This window comes from Myotis lucifugus, unplaced genomic scaffold, assembly GCF_000147115.1.
Source record: "Myotis lucifugus unplaced genomic scaffold, Myoluc2.0 scaffold_234, whole genome shotgun sequence".
Lineage (NCBI taxonomy): Eukaryota > Metazoa > Chordata > Mammalia > Chiroptera > Vespertilionidae > Myotis > Myotis lucifugus.
Window position 1 is genome coordinate 219642 of NW_005871282.1, and position 22022 is coordinate 241663.

At 36.5% G+C, this 22022-nt stretch overlaps 1 protein-coding gene across 17 annotated transcripts in view; it reads right to left on the reverse strand.

Moving 5' to 3' along the window:
* Positions 1-225: 225 nt before the first annotated feature.
* The window catches only part of PMS1 (PMS1 homolog 1, mismatch repair system component), a 63043-nt gene continuing 41246 nt past the window's right edge, over positions 226-22022 (reverse strand). For 4 of the 17 annotated variants that reach the window (XM_023762126.1, XM_023762123.1, XM_023762137.1 and 1 more), the window contains 7 exons: positions 21158-21280; positions 19537-19680; positions 18485-19359; positions 11089-11574; positions 7802-7932; positions 3677-3837; positions 226-573 (listed from right to left, as the gene is read on the reverse strand). In XM_023762126.1, coding sequence (XP_023617894.1) covers positions 409-573; positions 3677-3837; positions 7802-7932; positions 11089-11574; positions 18485-19359; positions 19537-19680; positions 21158-21280 — 2085 coding nt within the window. In that variant the 3' untranslated portion in view covers positions 226-408. Of the gene's footprint in view, positions 633-3295; positions 3394-3676; positions 3838-7801; positions 7933-9288; positions 9345-11088; positions 11575-18484; positions 19360-19536; positions 19681-21157; positions 21281-22022 lie in introns of those variants that run through there. The other 13 variants (XM_023762135.1, XM_023762134.1, XM_023762125.1 and 10 more) reach the window with 12 other exon arrangements.

Below are 22022 nucleotides of genomic sequence, written 5' to 3' on the forward strand. Positions count from 1 at the left end.
TAAGGGTAATAATGCCATGGTGATGGCCCCACCCTCAGGACTTCATCTAAACCTAATTACCTCTTCAAACACCATCACATGGGGGTTAGGACTTCCATATATTAACTTTGGAGACACAGTTCATTGAATATATTGGGTAGAAAATTAACCACCCAAGAATACTGTGTGTTTTCAATTTTGTTGCTTACAACCAGTTATTATAAAGGCTGGTTTTTCAAAATAAAATGAAGTCTATATTAGTTTATTTAAGTTTTCTACAGTTTAAAACAGTTTTCAATATACAAACAAGCCAGTAAATCTTCACTTAAGTGAACCAATGAACACTGTTCAGAGATAGTTCAAACACTGATTCATATTATTTATGACCAATCAATTTCAACAGTAACTAATTTTCTTAAATATGTTTAATCATGTAGCTTCTGGAAGATGAGTTAAATGATGGAAAAATGGGCGACCATGAACACACCCTTTAATTTCATTTCCAAATTGGTGCTTCATTCTGTAGATGATGTCTTGGATGTCCTCCTTTGATAAGTACATGGGTAATTGTCTAGATAGACGCACCGCTTCTCCCTGTGAAGAGAGCCATAAATTTTTACTGTGAGATACCCGGAAGCAGAAATATGTTCTTCCTGGCAGGAAGAAGACAGAAAATTGATTATATATTTTTTATTATTCATTTGCTCAACAATATTTATTAAACACTAATTATGTGCTAGTCATTTTTGTAGGTTATAGGAATACAGCGGAGAACAAGACAAACAAGATCCCGGCTCTTGTGAAATTTACATTCTAGTTCAAAGAAACAGAAAACAGAGAAAAGACAAAGAAAACTGCAGTAATATGTACAGAATTAAACTGAGCAACATGAGAGAAAGTAATTGTGTGGTTAGGAAAAGCTTTCTTGAGGTGAGGTGACATTTAAGCTTCAATTTAAACAAGGAACCAGGATGCAAGTATCATGGGTAAAGAAAAGCATTTAGGCAGAGGGAACAACAGAACCAAGTGACCGGTGTAAGTGCAGCCCCGTTACTACAGGGGAGAGAGGAACAAGACAGGGAGGGAAGCAAGGGGCACCTCACCCTTGAAGACGGGTGAGCAATGTGGGTTTCATCTGAATGCACAGGGAAATAGCCAGAGGGCTTTTAACCAAGAGCCTGGCTTTTACAATTCACATCTGGCTGCTGTCTGGAGGAAGCATGGTCTGAGGCAATCTCTGCAGTCCTAGTGACTGTAGTGGACATGGAGGGAGGTGTAAAGACTCCTGGCACGAGTTGGAGGTAGTCAAGACTCACTGAGGAACTGGTTATGAGGGTGCAGAATTGAGGACCATGTCCTCATTTTTGATATGGTAATGCTGTTTTCTGAGATAGTGAAGACTGAGAGTTTGGGGATAAAATGGTATTAGTAAAGCTGGCTTCTTTTAAGATTAAAAAAAAAATTGTACTTTGAAGATTTTAAATCCTAACCTTATTCTAACCACACAGCCTCTCCTATTATACTCCCAACCATCCTACTCCTTTATTCCAACTAAACCTATTCTTTGTCTTCACTTTGACCTTTAACCTCTACAATCCCTCCTTATTCTCCTGGTCCACTAGCAAGCACCCTTCTGTCATCTTCCCCTACATAAGGTATGACGAGTGAGTAAGAAATAAAGGACACTGTATCTAGCTTCCTGCATTCCCTTTAGACTCCTATTAAAATCTAAAGCAGATTCCCAGTAGAATATAATTAATCTTTATATCTGTCTCACACCTAAAATGGTTTCTTGTTTTATAGTGTGCTCAAATTCCTTCACATACCCTCTTGTTCTTCCACCAGCCATGCTGCTCCTCTCCACGTCTGGATAAATTCTGCCAAGCACTGCTGGACAATGACAAGACTGGCTGGATCCAATACCAATGTTAGCTCTTATGAGCCCTCAATGCCACCTGAAAATCGTATTCTTTTCTAATCAACCTTCTCGTAGAGGGCCGACAGCTCTTATTTTCTTATCTTTTCTACTATTCCCAGATCCCCAGTGCCTCTCCAGTCCCTTCACTCGCAGCAGATAACTCTCCTAGTCCTTTACCACATGAATCATACATGACTTCTCTCAATTTACCTCAAAATATTTTACATTCACTTTCCCTCCCCTCTTCTGCTCCTGATTCAGAGGACTGTTTCTCCTTTCTAAAGTTTATATCATGCTGCATCTTCCTTCCTGCCTCTTTTGGAACATCTGTTCTCCAACCTTTCATAGTCAATGTTTTCTACCAATTCAATACAAACATGCTAACACCTCTTCTCTCTCTTTCACCGCCACGTGGCTTGCTGCCCAGTTTCCACCACTGACACACATCTGTCACCCTAGTTTCCACTGTGGCTCTCTTCAGGGTTATCACTTCCATTTAGCAGTCACACCTAATGGTCTTCCAGCAACTACTACCCTATGAAGGATGTAATACTAATATTTACATTTTTTTCTTCCCTTGAGCCCTCCTCTTGGTTCTCCTTTTACTATTCTATCTTTATCTGTTTCACCTAATTCAACCTGGCCTTAAATGAAGCATTCCTGTGGTTGTGGTTCTGATAGGCGTTCTCTTTTATCCTAGACTATCTTCCTTTAAGAATCACACCCACTATTACCTTAATATAATGGTAGGTATAATAGCAGTAAAAATATTTGTATCTAATCCCAAACACTTTCTTCCATTATTTCTGAAATCTTATTTCTTCCCAAATGGTTCTTCAATGCACAATCATGACCCACAACTCCTTCACACACACACTCCTTTTCCATCCCTAGAAACTGGCCGTGTTGAATTGCTTGTGTGGGCTGGGAAATCCCACAAGACAAAGCTCCTGAAGGACTCAGAATGGTTTAATACAATCTTCAGAAAAGGTGAAAGTGGACTTCCCTGCTGAGGAAGCCTTGCCCTCAGAATGCAATGGGCAGACCAGGGTAATAGTCTAAAACAAAAACAACTCCTTTTTCTTTTTTTTTTAAGGGAGAAAATAAACTTTACTAAAGATAAGGTTCACTTTAAAAATAATACCAGTCAACCTTGAGGGATAAAGACTCAAATAGAGACAATTACTATTGTTTTCCCACCACTATTAAATTTGGACATTTAAAAGTTTATAATCTTCCTCCACCCTCTCTTACAACATATTTTTTATTGTTGATAGTATTGTAGATGTCTCCCATTCCCCACCCTTACCCTCTATTACTTTTGAGTTTATTTTTTAGCCCACTGCTGCATCTCATTTGTGCTAGAAAACTACAATTTCCATTTACTTAATAATCTACCTCTTTCATTTTCTTTCTCCTCTTTTGCTCTTGAAAATCACATTACAGTTCTTTTTACACAGTATTTGGTATTCTGATGGAGCAATTTTGAATCCCTTCTAAAAAAACAAAAACAACAAAAAGAACTTCACTACAAAAAGTCTCATGCATAAGGCTCTTCCTCAATATGTACTCAAGGAATAATGTTATAGTAAGAATCCACAACAGTTTACTACAACCAGTTTATTTTAAAGGAGTTTTCTTTTTTTTAAAATAGTATTTCCCTCTTGCAAACAATAATAAACCTTATAGAAACTTTACTATTTTGAAACCATGTATTATTTTATTAAGGAACAGTTAAGTATCTTAAAACCTTAGCCAACATAATTGAATAATGCATACCTCTAAATAACTTATCACTTTGCGAGGTCTACATTCATAAACTTCTTTTGCATTTTTGTTGACTATAGCATTAAGAATTTCTTTTAAATCCATCACACCATAGAACGGAAGACAGTTAGCCATTCCCTCTATTTCTAAGTAGTTTTCAGCAATGGAAACGCCTAGAAGAAAAAAAGAAGAACACCAAAAAAATACCATATTTATCATTAGTTTGGTTTTGTTTAAATTATATTCCAGAAAATATCTATTAAAAACAAAACCACTATTTGAGTATTTAGTGAACCTTCATAGACTGTAATATAGTCAGGACAAAGTTTTGTTCCTTAGTTGGGAGAACAAATAATAATTTCCCACAGGATTTCACATTCCCAGTAAGTCATATGTGTTTGTAGAAACCACATGAGCTTTATATCATTTAATCTCAATGACTGCTGTTCTGTTCCCTGAATTTGTTTAGAAGATTTCTTTCTTTAGAGAGAAAATGGAGTCCCATGATATTTATTAAAGTAAATACTGCTCTAAGTGTTTTAACAACTGCTGCTGTTCAAGTTCAAGCCTACTGGCTTAATATCTAACTTAAAGACGTGGATTATTTCAATGATTATTTTAACTTACAAATTATAAAAATACATAGGAATTTTTTTCCAGCTTTACTGAAATATAACTGACATAACATTATATAAGTGTAAGGTATATAAAGTATTGATTTGATAAACATATGTTGCAAAATGGTTACCATCATAGTGAGTAGCTTATTAATATACTAGAGGCCCGATGCACAAAATTCGTGCAAGAGTAGGCCTTCCTTCCCCCGGCTGTCGGCACCGGCTTCCCTCTGGCACCCAGGACCTGGGCTTACCCTCCAGTCGCCAGCAGTCACCTGGGACCTGTGCTTCCCTTGCAGCCCCGGCTTCATCCAGAAGGACATCCAGTCTAATTAGCATATTATGCTTTTATTATTATAGATTAGCAATTTGAGGAAATGAAATGCTAATGTTTAGTCAATATATTTTACTAGGACAATGTGTAAAACTGACATGTTATCTATTATTTAAGCTATTCTAAATAATTTAATGATTAAAATAAAACTAAAAACTAGCTATATCATTGAATATAAAACTAGGTAAAATATTCATAATAGCATATATTCATTCCAAGCATCAAATTTTGCATTAGAATGCATGTTATGGTTTTGGAAAATAGCAGACTTGTTTTCTTTGGCTATATCTGTGTAACAGTATTCTTAATATTGAAGTCCACAGAATGTTACTTTGAAGTAAAGAAAATGAGACAGTCCAAAGTTGGAAAGTGGTATAAATGAGCTGTAAATGGATGGACAAAAACAAAAAAGAGGAGTGGTGTAGCTTGAAGAGTTTCAGACCCTGATATGGCGATGATCCTATCCCTAGCCCGTTCTCAGTTAGACCAGGCCTTGACGTGGATGGCAGATGCAATGCAAGTGGCACACTAAGCAGAGCAGCACCCAAATGCTCTTCCTGGGAAACAACTGACTAGAATAAGCACATGTAAGATCAGCCAGGAAGTGATAAAATACGGACTTCAGTGAATGGAGACAAAATCAGAGTTTGAGCAACCAGGGGAACTTAAATGGGACTTGAAACAGGGGTTAGACAGGCAAAGAGAAGGTAGCAGAATATTCTAGTTCACATCTTCTTACATATATATCGATATGGAAATTTACAAAAATATCAGTCAAGAGACTTGTTACTAATATGATTTGATTGAAAAGTCTAATGCCAACTATATTTGCTCTGAAAAACTACACATTTCAGAGAATTACTTGTGGACATGGATAAAAAACATTTGGCAACAGATGAGGAAACTGAGCAATATTTTCATCTCTGTGCTTGCAAAATTCAGATATAAAAAACTTAGATATCTGGAACCATGTAACTATAAACTTTCAAGACATTTCCATAACATTCTGTGAAATGCCTCCCAATTTTCAGAGAAAATACTTCAAATTAATAAGTGGTTTGACAAGTTTTCACTTTCTAAAATATGGAATTCTTATTGATGCAGAACAAAAAACGATGCCATTAATAAGCAATGTTTTTAGGGTCACATTCAGAATCTTTTCCCTCAAAGTCAGATGTATTCTTCCTATCTTTCATTGCCTGTATCCAAAGATGTTTTGTAAAAACTGGCAAATTGTTGATCCAAAGTTAAGTCCAATACAACAAAACTCTCACTAAAAGAAAAAGAAATGGGGCTTTAAGAAACATGGCACAAAAATTAATAAAGAAAAATAACCAAAAAATTAAGAAAGAAAACATGAAGGTTTTTAATTTGATCATTATTGACAAGATATGCTCATGATAATCTGTTAATTCCAAACAAATCAAGTCAGTTTGCAGATGACTGTCTTAGTAATTTTTACACCTTTGATGTCATGCAAAAAGTACTGGCATTCAGTCAGACTTAAAAAATACTATCTACAAGCTAAGAGCTGACAGCATCTGTCAGAAACTCACTGGGTAGCTCAAAAATAAACATGCTCTTGGAATAGATAGAGCATTTACCCTAATTTTAAAAAAAAAAATTGCTGTGATGACATCTTTCAAGAAAAAAATGGCACCAGTCACCGACACCAAAGAGTTAATTAGGAAATTAGATTAAGTCAAGAAAAAATATCTTGCTACACACACACACACCTTGTTTCACACTGCAAATAAATTAAAAATGTGCCAGGGTCCTGAAGAAGAAAGATTTCTAGAAGGACTAAAAGAAATGATTCCAAAGGATGGGAAGAAAAGAGAGTATTTGAACACCTATCAATCCATTGCTACACACTATGCTAACTGATCATGCAAGAACTTTGTTTAGTTGCTCACTACTTCATGATGTAAATATCTCAATTTTAATAGGGAAGCAATATAAGAAATTAAGAGCCAGGCTCTAAAAGATAGATTACATGGGTTCAAATCCTGGTTCTACCTCTGTGAACCGCTAAGCAAACTTCACTTCTCTGTGCTTTGATGTTACCACCTATAAAATGGGGACAGCAATAGAGCCTACTTCATAGGGCTATTAGAATAATAAATTAATACATTTAATATTAAGAATATTCAATAATTACTAGTTGTTATTGATGAAGAAATATCTAGGCTAACTCACTTTCCCATAAACAGAGTTTAAATGGCAGAGTTGGAATTTAGACACTCTACTCCAAATCTAACTATCCAAGACCGAGGCAGTGAGTAGGTAAGAAGTTTAGGGTAGGTATCCTTAAAACTGAAAAAGCCAAGTAAAATTAAAGTTCAGAATACCAAAGTATTTTCAGCTTATACCCAATTTCATGGTTTTGTACATTGTTTTCACTTATTTTCTTTTGAGATCTCAGTAAAACATTCCTTTAAAAATCGTCAACACTGTTTTGGTTGAACTTTGTTTTTCTACACTTTGGTCACAAGTTTAGGCGTGGGTGGAAGAAGGAACAGTATTATCACTCTTGGTGGTGCCTTTGTGATCCCTGCTGCCAATTTAGGAAGCTAGGGCAGAAGGCGGTGAAGTCCGGAAACAATGAAAGAACAGAGAAAGGGCCAGCCAGGAAAAACTGAAGTCTCCCAGCCTAAAGGAGCCCTTTTTCCTCCCGACCAGTGAATTTCCATACCAACAAGTAGTGCTATCACACAGTCTCAGTAAAGCCAGGGGATCCAATCAGCCACTCTCCAAATAGTAAGAGGGCTGGTGTTACACATGTAACTGCAAAGAAAGCTCCAGAATGATTTAAGAAAAAGCACGAGGCCCGTTTTTTTAGGTTACGCCAGGAGCTACATATTTACCTCTGCTTTACCATCTGAATGAGCATTTAATAACTAGTTAGAGCAGGCATTTGAATACTGTGACAAAGGATGGCAAAAATGAGAACTACTTGATTAGTTATGGAAATGCAAATTCAAGCCAACAGAATGAAAGAGATACCAAACCTGCTTATTTCAGACAGATGTGACATGTCTGAAATATGGCTGTTTTTACGTGACTGATGTACTTTTAGTGAGACAAAAATACACCATGATATCTCTAAATTATGAAACCCAAATGTGTCTCCTGGAACAAGATTTATTTTTCCAAGAGAGGAAATATTAAACCACATCATCGTACCTGGTATCAATTTTATCTTGAAACCATTTGCTGTAAGACGAGGATCGGACAGGTAAGTTGATCCACTGTAGCTTTGGTCCCCTGCTGTCATTTTATATAAAATCTCTAAATAATGAGATCCATTAAAAAGACTGAAAAAGAAATAATGGTCCTTTAACTTATTAAATATGTAAAATAAAATTTAAAATTTTATGGGAAATAGTTAATCTAAGGGCCTTTTAAAAAGTGTTATTAGTAACCAAAATACAAAGGCATCAGTAACTGTAAGGAAGTTTACTTTTTTACATTTCTGTTAATATTTTATAGAAGACCTACCACATATAACGTTACAGAAGGAGGAAGAATACATATAAAAGACAGTTCCTATCTTCTACGATGTTATAAATAAAATGTAAAATAAAAAAGTGTGCTCCCTCAATATAATACTAATGAAAACTATACCTATAAATGCCATTTATACCTTTAAACAGACACATAATATATTGCCAAGTTACTCAAGTAGTACAGCCTACATAATTTCCAATTGTTAGTCAATAATAAAAAGATAAGCATATATATCTTTCTTCCAGGAACTTATAAATTCAGTAATTCGGAGCCTGGGAGAGCTTCCTTCAGGCATGGCATGTTTGCCAGAGGTGGCATATGAGTGCTATAGGCTTTAACCAAAATTCTGAGGTAGCCAAAGATTCTCTAGGGCACAAATTAGCCTTTAGCCTTTCCTGTTGGTTATAGGCTCAATCACAGTGCTCAAACGTGTTATTACAATCAAGTGTCTGCTGGGGTTGACGTGTGAGAGGTTACCATTTTCCCATTCAGTCAATGAATACTTGAGTGCCTATCAAGTGATAGATACTGTCTTAGGTGTGCAGGGCTCTGTTCTATGTTTCTGTATAAGATTTTAAGCTGCTATTTATTCATTACCACCCTGGACCCTTGAAAAAGTCAATGAATAGATGATTTTTTGCTTATCATCTCTGAAAGGTGAAGGACCCACTGGCTATGACAGCAGATGCACAGAGGGGAAACCTTTGGCTGCATATCAGACGTGCTCTCTCTGGTCTAACCAACATTCAGAAAAACAACCTGAGAGCCAGTGGTGATGATATAGCACAGCGACAAATGGTGCAGGCTCTACACTTACTGTCTAGATTGGACGCTTGGATCCAACTATTGATTTATTAGCCATGTGAGCCTGGGTAAGTTACTTAACAGTTCTATGTCTCAGTTTCCCCACCTATAAAATATGGAAAACGACAGTACCCATCTCTCATCAGGTATGAAGATCATGAAAGCAAAGGGCGTAGTAAAGCTCTTTCCTAAGTAAGTGCTCAATAAACATTAGCCATTGTTGAGCTCCTACTTTGTTTCACAGCTCTCTAAATTGCTCCCTTCAGAGAGAAGCTACACAACCCTCAGGAGGATTCTAGTGAGAAAACTGAGCCCAACCCCAAATTACCCTGTCCAGAGCTCAGTTCTGAGAAACTTACATTATTAACTGTAATGGGGACGTCACATTTCAGAAAACTCCAGATACACCCTAGCTCTTTTTAAGGAAATAAAGAGAGAAGTATCAGATATTTGAACTGTTTTAATTCAGCTTAAGGCTGCATTAATTCTTTTTCTGATTCTTCTTTTGACACTCCTAAGCCAATCTATACTATGAGAGATGCTGGATTTCAGTTAATGTGGTAATTGTGGCCTTAATTATAAAAGATAGTTTACAAATGTTCGGCCCCATTTCTTTTTCCCTTCTGGTACAGGGTCTTTAACACAGAGGTTTTAATATATTTTATAAGTAATTTTTTATTTATTCTTAGAGGTCTGAAAGAATTATCTGCGGATGTGTCCTAGAGAACAAATTCTAATTATCTTTCCATTTCAGGTTTTTATCTCCTTTGATGTACCTGTGATTCTCTTCTACCTGTGTCACACTAAAAAAGAAATATTAAGTATAAAAAAAGGGAAATATTAATGTGATTAGTTATTCATTTTCACAGAAAATAATGTGCTCATATAGGATGTAAAAAAGAAACTCTCTGTTTTAAAATCTATACTACCACTAGCTGGTTTGGCTCAGTGGATGGAGCGTTGGCCTGAGGACTGAAGGGTCCCAGGTTCGATTTTGGTCAAGGGCACATGCCTGGGTTGCAGGATCGTGCATGAGGCAGCTGATCAATGATTCTCTTATCATTGATGTTTCTCTCTCTCTCTCTCTCTCTCTCTCTCTCTCTCTCTCTCCCTTCCTCTCTTGAAATCAATAAAAATATATTAAAAAATAAAATAGAATCTATAATAAAATTAGTTCCAAAAGAATAACCAATGGATGAAACATTAGATGGAAAGGTTGACAGGGAACTTAAGGTGGGAGATCAGGCTGTCACCTGCTGACCCAGGGATAAGTGCCTTCGATGGGATTGAATACAAAGCACATGGCACCGTCTCTGAGGCCATCTCACCAGAAAGTGGAATCTAAATCCATTCAGTCCTCCTGAGCTACTCCCACTGAAACACGGGAGAGGGAAAAACAAGCTGACCACCATCGCATGGGAACAGAGACAAATCGAGACGAGACATTCCAATGAGCAAGTGTCGGTATTAATAAAAAGTTAATGGTGTGGTATTCATATAGATTTGTGAGCATACCAAAATGTAACGGTTGGTCTTTGACTAGATACAAATTAAAAATTTTAAAACTACAGGAAAGACATTTTGAGACAACAAGGAACAATTCCAAGGAATTATTATTGTGTAAGTTATGACAAAGGCACTGTGGTTAGCTAAGAAAATATCCATTTTTGAGAGAGATATACTGAAAGACATATGAGTGGGAATTGTTCTAAAATACTTTAGCAAAGGAAAGAAAATATGCATATATATACACACATGCATACATGGGCAGAGTAAATGTGGCAAAATCTTGAAAATTGTTGATAAAGGTATTCATTGTACAGATCTATTTTGGTATATTCTTTAAATGTTTAAGAGCACACAACAAAGAAGAATTATGGCAACTTCACTTCAAAATTACCCTAGGGAAGTCACTAATGTACAGGAGGAGAATTAAGCTTCATATTTATTCATTGCAGAACTATGTAGAATATTTTAAAATTATTTACTTAAAAACAATTACTTCCACTGAAGATCAGAAATGAAGTTTTTAAAAGATTTCTTTAAATAAACACCACTTTTCCCTATTAGGGAACACTTTCAACTTTTTACCTCCAATTTCTAATCTAGTATGGATTAATAAATGTTTTTAGAGTAAGAAATATATTACTTCACCATACCTCTCTGTTAATATAATTGGTTTTTCCAATGGTTCTGCAGGAAGTTTATGATTCTCAAGAAGTCTTTTAAATAGCAGGGCTTCTTCCACTCTATATGGATTTAACAACATTACCTCTGTTTTGGATGTAACTAGCCATCCATCAGGAAACTTGAGATTGTGGATTAAGCAAAGTTCGTCCCTTTCTTCTGGTTCAAATTTCTTGTGTTTCTCTACATTTTTTTTAAAGTTTTCCATAGAAAAGTGAATTTGAACTATTTTAATGGTTTGACTCTTTTTTTTTTCAACTTGGGACTGGAAAAGCTCATCAAGTTTTGGCTGATTAGATAATGATGTTTTCAACTTGTGCTTCTGTGCCAAACTCCATGAGCTTGTGGGTTTCATCTTTTTTCTGCCATCTTGTAGTGAGGTTTGTGACTCCTGCTCAATGGCTCTCTTGATTTGCCTACTGTATCGTTCCAAGTCTTTAGTAGCCCTCTCTTCATATCTATAAATAAAGAGAACTAATGAGTTCGTAATCAGAAATACATTAACCATCTGAAATAACTTTTATAAAAAAAGAGTGCCCCGATGCACGAATTTGTGCACATTGGAAGGAAATTAGAATATTTTAATATCACTATTCGCCCTTTCTCTATAATAGAAGCGTCAACCAAATTCACCATCGACAATGACAGATCGAAACACATGCATGCAATTGGGGCCAGCGAGAGCTTTATATGTATCACACATGCGCGAGTCAACTTAGCCTTTTATAAATAGAGAATAAACTTGCTTAATTAGGCCTGCTTTCCGATGTAGCTAAACTTTTTCCAGCCCAGTGAAGCACCCCAACTTCTCTTTCAGGTAATTCTCAGCAACACAGCAGTAAATATCAATACAAAGCAGATTATTATTGTAGATCACGCAGGGAGAACAAAGGGTAAAATATTTAACAGTAGCCGTGTTTGACTATATTCTGCACCGTGAGAAAACCTGAAGTCATTTTCAAGGTCCACCATTTCTTACTTCTTTTCAGTCAGGTCAAGTTTCTAAGCTTTCTAAATCTCCGTTTTCCGGCTAATGAAAAGAAATAGGATTCCACCGAGTCTCCTATGTACCTACTCCAGGACTTCTGTGAGGACCAAATGAGATGAGGCACGGGAAAACGCTCCACAGACATTTGGTTACAGTGTAAAATGTTTCCACCTGACTGTAAAGCAAGTCATGTTCCTGGGCTGAAGAAACTGCAAGGAGGCTAGTCACCAGGGAGAGGAAGCCTGGCGTTGCTACGTGACGTCATTACCCGGCGCCCACAATCACCGTTTCCAGGCTGGGCTGTGGGCCGCATTTTGCACCATAGAACCTTGGCAGCGTTGGCTGCGATTTGGTGGGGTGTCACTCCAGGGTGGTGGCAGGGCCTATGTCCCACTTGGGGGAAGCCAAGTGTTGCTTCATGGGTGCCAGGTCCACAGTGCCGTTTCTCTGTAAATGGCCAGTGCGCGTCATAGCAGCTCCTGCGTTGAGCATCTGCCCCTGGTGGTCAGTGCGGGTCATAGCGACTGGTTGGACACTTAACATTTTATATATATAGATAAAGCTGGCATTCCAGACCAGGTAATTGTGAAGGAGCTATATTGGACTATCCCTCCCATATATAAACAAAATAGATACCACTCATTTAACATCAGTACTGAAGAGCAGTAAAAGCAGGCAGAAACTGTAATGGGTTCAACCCTTGAATAAACAGAACCACATTTATACAGCCTTTACCCAGAGAGCAGTTCCCAGCATTAAGAGGAGTAGGAGTGGCAAGAACTCCCATCAGAAAGCTGCACTGCCATTAGCTTGAGTCACCAGAACACAGAGCTAGCTCCTTGCTTCCAAAACAACTGAAAACTGAGGGAGAAAACCCCATGTGTGGGAACCAGAGGATAACAATCACTAGAAGGCTAAATGAGCCAAACAGGTATTGCAGTGGCTACTTGTTGCAATTAAAAAGAGAGAGAGAGAGTGTGTGTGTGTGCGCGCGCGCTTGGAGTTTGAATTCCACAGAATTAGATGGCATAGTAAACACTTTGGGCTTTCAGTTAAAACTGCAGGAAGACCACGTTTTAGAGGTAATAAAAAAAAACAACTGTCCTGTAACTGTGGAAGCTGCCCTAGGACTAAAGGCAAAATTTAGTCTCCCTACTGAAGTGTAAACAAAGCTTCCATAAGCTCAAGGTTGTCTGTCAATAATTTAAATGCCTGGCAGAACAAAAACCAACACTTTTCAGAAGAAAACAGAATCCAGATTTTCTACAACATATGAGCCATAATGTCCATTATACAATCAGAAGCTATCACTCAACCAATAAAAAACAGGAAAACATGATTCATGGTCAAGAAAAGAAGTGATCAGTAGAAACCAACCTCAAGATGACTCAGATGTTGGAATTTGCCAAATAAATAAAAACAGGTTTTTATAAGTACTTAAGGTCTTAAAGGAAAAGATTATCATAATGAGAGAATAGAAGGGGGTAACTCAACAGAGAAGGAAAATTATCAAAAGGATAAAATGGAAATGGAAATTCTAGAACTAAGAAACACAATATCTAAAACAAAAAATTTACTGGGAGGTTTAACAGCAGGTCAGAGATGGCAAAGACAGGATGAGTAAAACAGAATACAGCTCAATAGAAATTATCCAATCTGAACAACAGAGAGAAAAGTGATTGAAGATTGAAAAACACCTTAGTGACTTATGGCATAAACAGCAACCCAAAATGTAAGTAACATATAAACAATAAAAGTGAGGGGCGGAAAACATTTGAAGAAATGAAATTATGGCTGACACAACCAATCTGGAGACACACAACATTTTACATATCCAAGGTCAGTAAACCCCAACCAAGTAGGATAAATCCAAAGAAATCCACAGCTAAGTATATTAGAATCCTAACTGCTGAAAACCAAAATAAAGAGAAAGCAGTCAAAGGAGAAAAAAGGTATTACATAATTGCTAAAAAGCAAAGGTAATAATAATATTCTGAAAGGAGTCAGATAAAAAACAGAGACATTACAAAACAAACAAACACCACCATCAAAATAGACACTTTCAGAAAAAAAATGTTGAGAATCTATTTTCAGCATCATTGTACTATTGAGGAATGACACCAAATGGATATTCAGAAATAATGAACAGCAGAAATGGTAACTGTGTAGGTAAATAGAAAAAAAAAAATCTTTAAAAAAATTATTTTTGAAAGATAACTTTAAATTTAAAAATATAGTATTTTAAAGTGAGGTTTATGTTGTATGTAGATATAAAATATATGACACCAACTGCAGAAAGGACAAGAGTGGTAAATGGAATTATACTTGCCTAGTTTTTATACAGGGTGAGGCAAAAGTAGGTTTACAGTTGTTCATATGGAAAATAGTAATAGTAATACAAGAATAAACTCTCACATACTCACAACTATAAACCTACTTTTGACCCACTCTGTATTTGTGTGAAATTATATTCTACGAACTATTAAGTGATAAATTAAGGATGTATAAAATATTCCCCAAAGCAAAAACTAATACAAAATTAAGAAAGGAATTAAAGTTAACTATTAAATTATATTCCTTTAACCTGAAGAAGGCTGTTTCCCCAAAAAAGGAGAAATAGAGAAACAACCATGAACAACCATGTCAGTCATTACATTACATGGACTGAATATTCCACTGAAAAGGCAGGCTGTCAGGCTGAATTTAAAAAGCAAAATAAATAAATAAATAAATAAATAATAATATATGTCTACAAGAGTTACACTTTAAATATATAGACACAAACTGTTCAAAAATAAAAGACTTATGTATTTACTCTAGTATACTTTTTATTGTTATTTTAGAGTGTACTCCTACTTATTTAAAAAAGTTTGCTGTAAAACGGTATGCTGGCAGCAGCCTCATATATCTTGTGTTTATTAAATCTCTTGCATCATTTTCTTTTGTGCCTGATTTAATCTCATGCTTTACACATTAGTGTAGTCTAAATGTACAGTGTTGTAAAATCTACAATAGTGTACAGTAATGTCTTAGGCCTTCACATTCACTCATCACTCACGGACGGACTTATTCAGAGCTCCACTCCTGGTAAGTGCCCTACATAGGCATACTATTTTAATCTTTTATGTCATATCTACTGTGTCTTTTCTACATATCCCCATCTTTAGGCAGTGCATGACTATATATTTTACAATTGAATATAATCTATTAAAAATAAACTATACAGATACACTCAACAAATATGATGAAAATCACTAAAATATTTTGTTGAGGGGATGATGCTAGGTATAAACGTACATATGATTATATTTATATATGAAGTTTAAAAACTGGAAAAAGCAAGCTAGTGTGATGGAAATCAAAACAGGGCTGTGTATGGAGATTGGCTGGTCCAAGTGGCATAAAGGGACTTTCTAGGTTGATGGAAATGTTCTACATTTTGGGGATGACCATGGGTCTACACATATGAAATGCATTGAGCTATATATATGGTTAAGATCTATGCATTTCACAGCAACTATATTTTACCCAATTTATTTATTTATTTATTTTTTAAAAATATATTTTATTGATTTTTTACAGAGAGGAAGGGAGAGGGATAGAGAGTTAGAAACATCGATGAGAGAGAAACATCGATCAGCCGCCTCCTGCACACTCCCTATTGGGTAGGTGCCCGCAACCAAGGTACATGCCCTTGACCGGACTCGAACCTGGGACCCTTGAGTCCGCAGGCCGACGCTCTATCCATTGAGCCAAACCAGTTAGGGCTATTTTACCCAATTTAAAAATCCATGTAAGAAAGCACTGAAGGCACAGGCACTAAAAGAATAACAAAAAGACAAAATAGTCAATCCTAGCTCCAAAGAGTTCCTTATACTTTTGCTATCACATCAACACGGAATAAGCAATTCCCTGAGCACTGCAAAAGCAAATTTACATATGTTAATATTACATTTACTAAATAGATACTAGTAAAATTAAATTCAATATAACAAGCAAAATTACAATGATTAAAATTATAATGGTTTCATAGCTAAACATTTATTTTTTCAGTTACTACTTATTTCTCATTTTAGAGTCATCAATGAAAAAAGGTACGAAATAATGAACATTTTAAAATTTTACTGGGTTCTAGCATAATTGTTAGATCAACCCTTTTCTAAAAAATTGAAGTTTCTATTTCTCCAGGCCTAGGCTGAGGGCAGGCAGTACTGTTTTTTAAAGAGTTCTATGGGTGATCCTAATGCATATCCAGAATTGAAAATGACTATTATTATGTTCAGCAAAGTGTAGTGGCAAAGAGCACAGACCACCAAGACAGACTGCCTGGTTTGGCTCTGCCACTTAGTAGCTCCGTAAATCTCGGCAAGTTATTTAATTTTTCTGTGTCTCAGTATGGGTAATCTATAGCTACTTCAGAGTAGAGTAATACCTGGCACATTGTAAATGGTGATGTTTGATACTATTATTTTCTATCAAGATACATAATGAAAAGGGAACACAATTTGACTAATGGTTAATAATTATTTACGCAACCTTGCTAATTTCTTTTTTAAATTCAGTTTTAAATTTGAGTCTAGAAAATGTTATCTCTTGTTTTAAGAAATGTAAGAAACGGGCTGAATTCCATTGTAGGTAATATGCATAAAACATTTTTAAGAAATATGAATAGATCTGTGTCAGAAAATAAAAATGCTATTAGTGGGAGAGCTGTATTAAATGTTAAAGTGAAATGAAGAGACAAGAGACCGTAGTATGTTGTTTAGTTGGCACTTAGTATTTGTTTGTTAAATAAAGAAATGCTATCTGGATGAGAATGTAAAAAGACCTTGTTTCTCTGTAAACTAGGCAAAAAAATGCCTCTTTTGGTTAGTCACCATGTCATATTCATAATTTTTTACATTATTTTCTCTCATTTCTACTTAGAATCCGAACTTGTGGATTAGCTATATAAAACACATGATTAATTTACTTTCAATATTACTACAATTAAGTATTTTTAGCTCCTGGACATTCAAATTCAAGATTTCCTGTACGGTGGAAATGAGTTCAAGATGAAGGTCACCATTTGTAATTAATTATAAAGTACAAATTTTCACATATGGTACTAATCTTTTGATTTACTCAAGAAGTCAATTTCATGAGTTTCTTGGGAAATATAAAAAGTTATGTCCAAAGGAATATTAAGTGAATGTTAAGTAAAAACATCTGCTACTTTTGACTGAATGTCATTAAGGGATTATTAACTGGAATGGAAAAATTATAATTCTGATTTGACCAGTAATCAATTAAAGTGATGTTTTAGTGACTAAAGATTACATGTAGTTACAAAGTTTATTTACCATTTTCAATAATGCCCCAATTACAATTTATTCTTAGCTATTTTAAGTAGAAATATGTTCCTACTGACTGCAAGTCAAAGTTCGAGTTAACACCAACTGACTGAGAGCCCAGTGGCAGGTCACATGCCAAAATCTGGTTTCTAATCCACTGAAGGAGAGGCAATCAAGGGGGAGGGGGAGTGGAGGGTGAGGGACACGAGAACCAGAAAGGAAGAACTGAAAGATGAAAGTACTCCTGCTCCAGTCTGTCCTAAGTTCTCAGCAGAAATCCCTGATTCTAGTTCTTTCTCAAGCTCTGTTATGGCTTACAGAACCCCTTCATGATCTGGCCTGTCTTTCTCCATCTTTCTTTGTCACACTCCCATAAATTCAACCCCTATCAGAGAGGGCACCCTTCAGTTCCCAAATAACATCATTTTGCTTCTAGTTTCTGTACCTTCTTACATGCTGTTCCTTCTCTCTAGAAAATTCCCTACACCTTTCTGATTAATTTCTATTCAGGGAAGCGTTTCCTGTCCCACAGATGAGATTAAGACCAACTGCTAAATGTTTTCATAATTCCCTATATTTTTAAATTTGGGGGGGGGGGGTCAATGGGGGAAAAAAAGGGGACATCTGTAATACTTTAAACAATAAAGATTTAAAAAACTCATCATATTCTATGATTATTATTGTAAAACTGCCCTCCTCCCTAGGCTACACCATTTGGAAGTAGAAAATGTTTATTTATGACTGTCTTTGAAGTGACTAGCTATGGTACATAGGGCCTGGTACACTGAATTCCCTCAACATATATTCCCTCATTTAAGGAAGGACAGAGGGAAGGGAAGGAGGGAGGGAAAGGCGTAAGAGCGGGTCAGCCAGAGCAAAAGTAAAATTTTCTAACAAAAAAAGTGATGCCAAAAAAGGTACTCTAGCCAAGTCAAAAGGCATTTTCCACTCTGCTTTTCCATAAATAAGAAGTTAAAAAATTTTTTTGTAACCCAGTGGATGGAAATATTTGAACATTCAGGTCACATGCAAGCTCTGGAAACTTACTTCAGTTTTTCCTCTTCACTCAATGTCTTCCACAGTTCTTCAATCTGTATCGCTGCAGCCTCCAAACTGGTCTGAGGATTTTCTGTGAGAAACTGAACACGATGATCTTGAACAAAAAGGGCGCTTGCTGACATGGGTTTCTTGATGACGCGACGGCTGATTAAATCGTAAGCGGTCAGCTGTCCTGATTTGTGATCCACCACGTTTGACTTTTTGTTACAGGACCCGTCATCGAGACTCTTCTGTTCAGGGCTTGGAGGACTCCTCTCACTTCCTTCACATGCTGAACTTCCTGGAGGCACTAGGATTTTCACAGGTTCAATGTTTTCTCCCATTGCATTTTTGAGTGCATTTCCCCTGCTCCAGTTATCTGCACAAATTTCCACAGACTTCTCAGGAACTGCTTCTTTCTCATTTCCCCCACTCTCATCGATACGGCCATTTTCTGATTGGGCCTGCGTAACAGAACCTACAAAACAAGTTTCAGTATATTCCTTCTGGGTGTCCTCACTTGATAAATTATCCATTGGGATCTCCAGAAATGTATTTTTAGTGTTATCCGTGTTAGAATTTTCACTAATAAAATGGTCATCATAATGGTCATGAACATGAATATGATTTAAACAACCGTTAATGTTTTCTCCAGATTCATCAGCATGCACATCATTTTGAAAAGAAATGCTCGAAGTATCAACATTTGGATAATTACTTCCAGATGATTCCGTCTTATTAAAAAGCACATCTGTTTCTGCTTTTTTACTAACAGCCATGTCAGCTGAGGAAACATCTGTTTTACTATTTTCATAAGAATTTGTACTAGGTAGTGATCCGTAACAAGTCGTCATCAGATTTTCAAGAGCAATTAAAACAGATTCCTACAAATACAAATTAACAAATGTTAGGAGAAATTATAGAAAAATTAAATAGACAAGATTTAAAATAATAGTAAAAATAGGTATAAACAAGCAAATCTCCTTTGTCACACAAAAATGGTAAGGATAGTATAAGTTTATAAATAACATAAATTCAAAAATTTATCTAAAAAAGTTTACCTTATTCTGTAATAATACTTGACTTTTATCCGGTGTTAAATTTACATCCACGTTAGCTGTAGGAACATCAATTTTCAGAAAGAAAATGGGATACAAACGAGTAGATTCCTTTAGGCACTTCAGATTGTAATAACGTCGGATTAGCTAGAAATATATGTAATGAATAAAAGACAAAAAAAACCCATATAAATAAATATTGCCATCCATAAAATACCACCAAAAGAAGAATATTCAGCTGAGTGGATGTAACTGCTTATCAGCAAAATCAATATCTAAATGGTAACACTCACTTAGAGGCCTTGAACCTATGGGAATGAAGTACAAGCATTCATTAAGCAGCACAAACATCCAAGGCAACTGGCTTCATAGTTAAAGATCATCAACCTACGAACCAAGGGGTCACAGTTCAATTCCCAGTCAGGGCACATGCCCAGGTGGCAGGCTCCATCCCTAGTGTGGTGTGTGCAGGAAGCAGCCGGTCAATGATCCTCTCTCATCATTGATGTTTCTATCTCTCTCTCCCTCTCCCTCCCTCTCTGAAATCAGCTAAAAAAAATAGTAATTATATATATAGATATATGTGTGTATGTGTGTGTGTGTGTGTGTGTGTGTGTGTGTATGTGTGTATCTCCACAGTGTCAAAGTCCAGAGTTCAAATCCAAACTCTGTTACTTCCTGGCTACGAAACCAAAAAAAGTGACTAACATTTCAATTTTTTTTTCATCAAAAATAAAAAGAAAATAATATATCACATAGTTGTAAAGACTCAATCAGACATCATATGTAAGGTACCTAGAAAAATATTTAATAAATATTATTGTATATCTTTCTCCTTTTCCTTATCCTATATAATAAAACCCTATATGCAAATCGAGTGAACAGCAGAACGTCCGGTTGCTATGTTGCGCACTGACCACCAGGGGGCAGACGCTCAATGTGGTTATGGGGGGGCGGGGCCGGCCAGCAGGCAGCGCCAGGCCACTAGCCAAGGCGGGTGCTGGGGGGGGGACACCCCCCGACTGCCCCACCCACCGGTCGCCTCACAGATTGGCCCTGATTGCCGGCCAGGCATAGGGACTCTACCCTATATATTGGGAACTGTCTCTTAGATTTAAAAATTAAAACCTGGCAAGGCTACTCTAACACTGAAAAAACAGGATGATGCAACAATGACATGCATGGACTCTGGCCTGCACATTTTGTGGTCAGCCCTGATTCTGACACTTATAACTGTGTGACAAAGCCAATTACTTAACTTCTCTCTGCTTCAGTTTTTCCACCCATAAGATGGGGAAAATGGTACTACTGCCTCAGAAGGATCATGTTATGTATTACTTTTTATAATCAGGGCAAAAAAATGTAGCTGCCCATACAACAGCAAGATGCCTTTCACCTGTATGAAAAGTACGGTCACTGGTGCATGCAGCATCCCGGATTGCAAGAGGGATGTCCGACTGCTGATTTAGGCCCGACGTCCCCCCGCTCCCGTATACGAATTTAGTGCCCTGGGCCTCTAGTTTCAGAATAAAGTATTAGCAGTAACCCTTGTAACAAGCTGACAAATGACAGAGCTAGTTTTCATTTCTGATAGAAGCAATGCTTTTTTTCTTAAACAGATTACCTTTAATATGTCTTTTTGGTGTATTGGTCGACTGTTTATAAAGATGAAACTCCTTTCTGGGGTTGAAAGACTTGTGGAAGAGTGGTCTGCATCATGCTTTGGAAGAAATCCACTTAGATAAATCTATAATTGTAATTATAGAATTAATATGCAATGTAACAATAAGTGTGGTTCCATAGGTCTGGCTACATACTATATATTACAAGTTATCAAAACATAAATACATTTTCATCTCATGGTCTGGTAACCATGTCTTGAGCATTAACTTTAAATAAAATATTGGAAGCATGTTAAATTGGTGTTCTCTGCCTCTAACTCTCTCTTTCTGCAATTCTATGTTAAGGAAAAATTGGCATTCATAAAAGCTTCATGAATGGGCATATATTTTACTGCCACAGACATAAATACTGCTCTCTCTGCTCAACTTTAAATTCTCCTTTTCCTTATCCTATATAATAAAACCCTAATATGCAAATTTAAATTTTTCTTTCCCCATATTGTGACTTTCCTCTGGCTGTTTGTCCTTTTCTTTCAGCCACCTTTTCCTATAAAGAAGTGGCTGTTTCTATATTTATTCAGAGTATGCTATAAAGCCAATCTGACTGGGTTTTATTTCTGAGTTAAAAATCTCTTGCTCTTTGGATTCCAAGATGGCTGCAGAATTCATGGAAGCTACACCAACCTGCTCCCGGCCCAAACTGGATTTATAGCTGAATTATAAAGCAATCAACCTGAATAACCAACTGAAGGCTAGCTAACCTGAAATGTAATAACCAAGACTTTCCAGAAGAAGCCATGCAGAGACTGGTGAGAAGGGCAGAGACTCAGAAAAGGCTGGCCCCCACTCAGATGTGCTGGTGGCTAT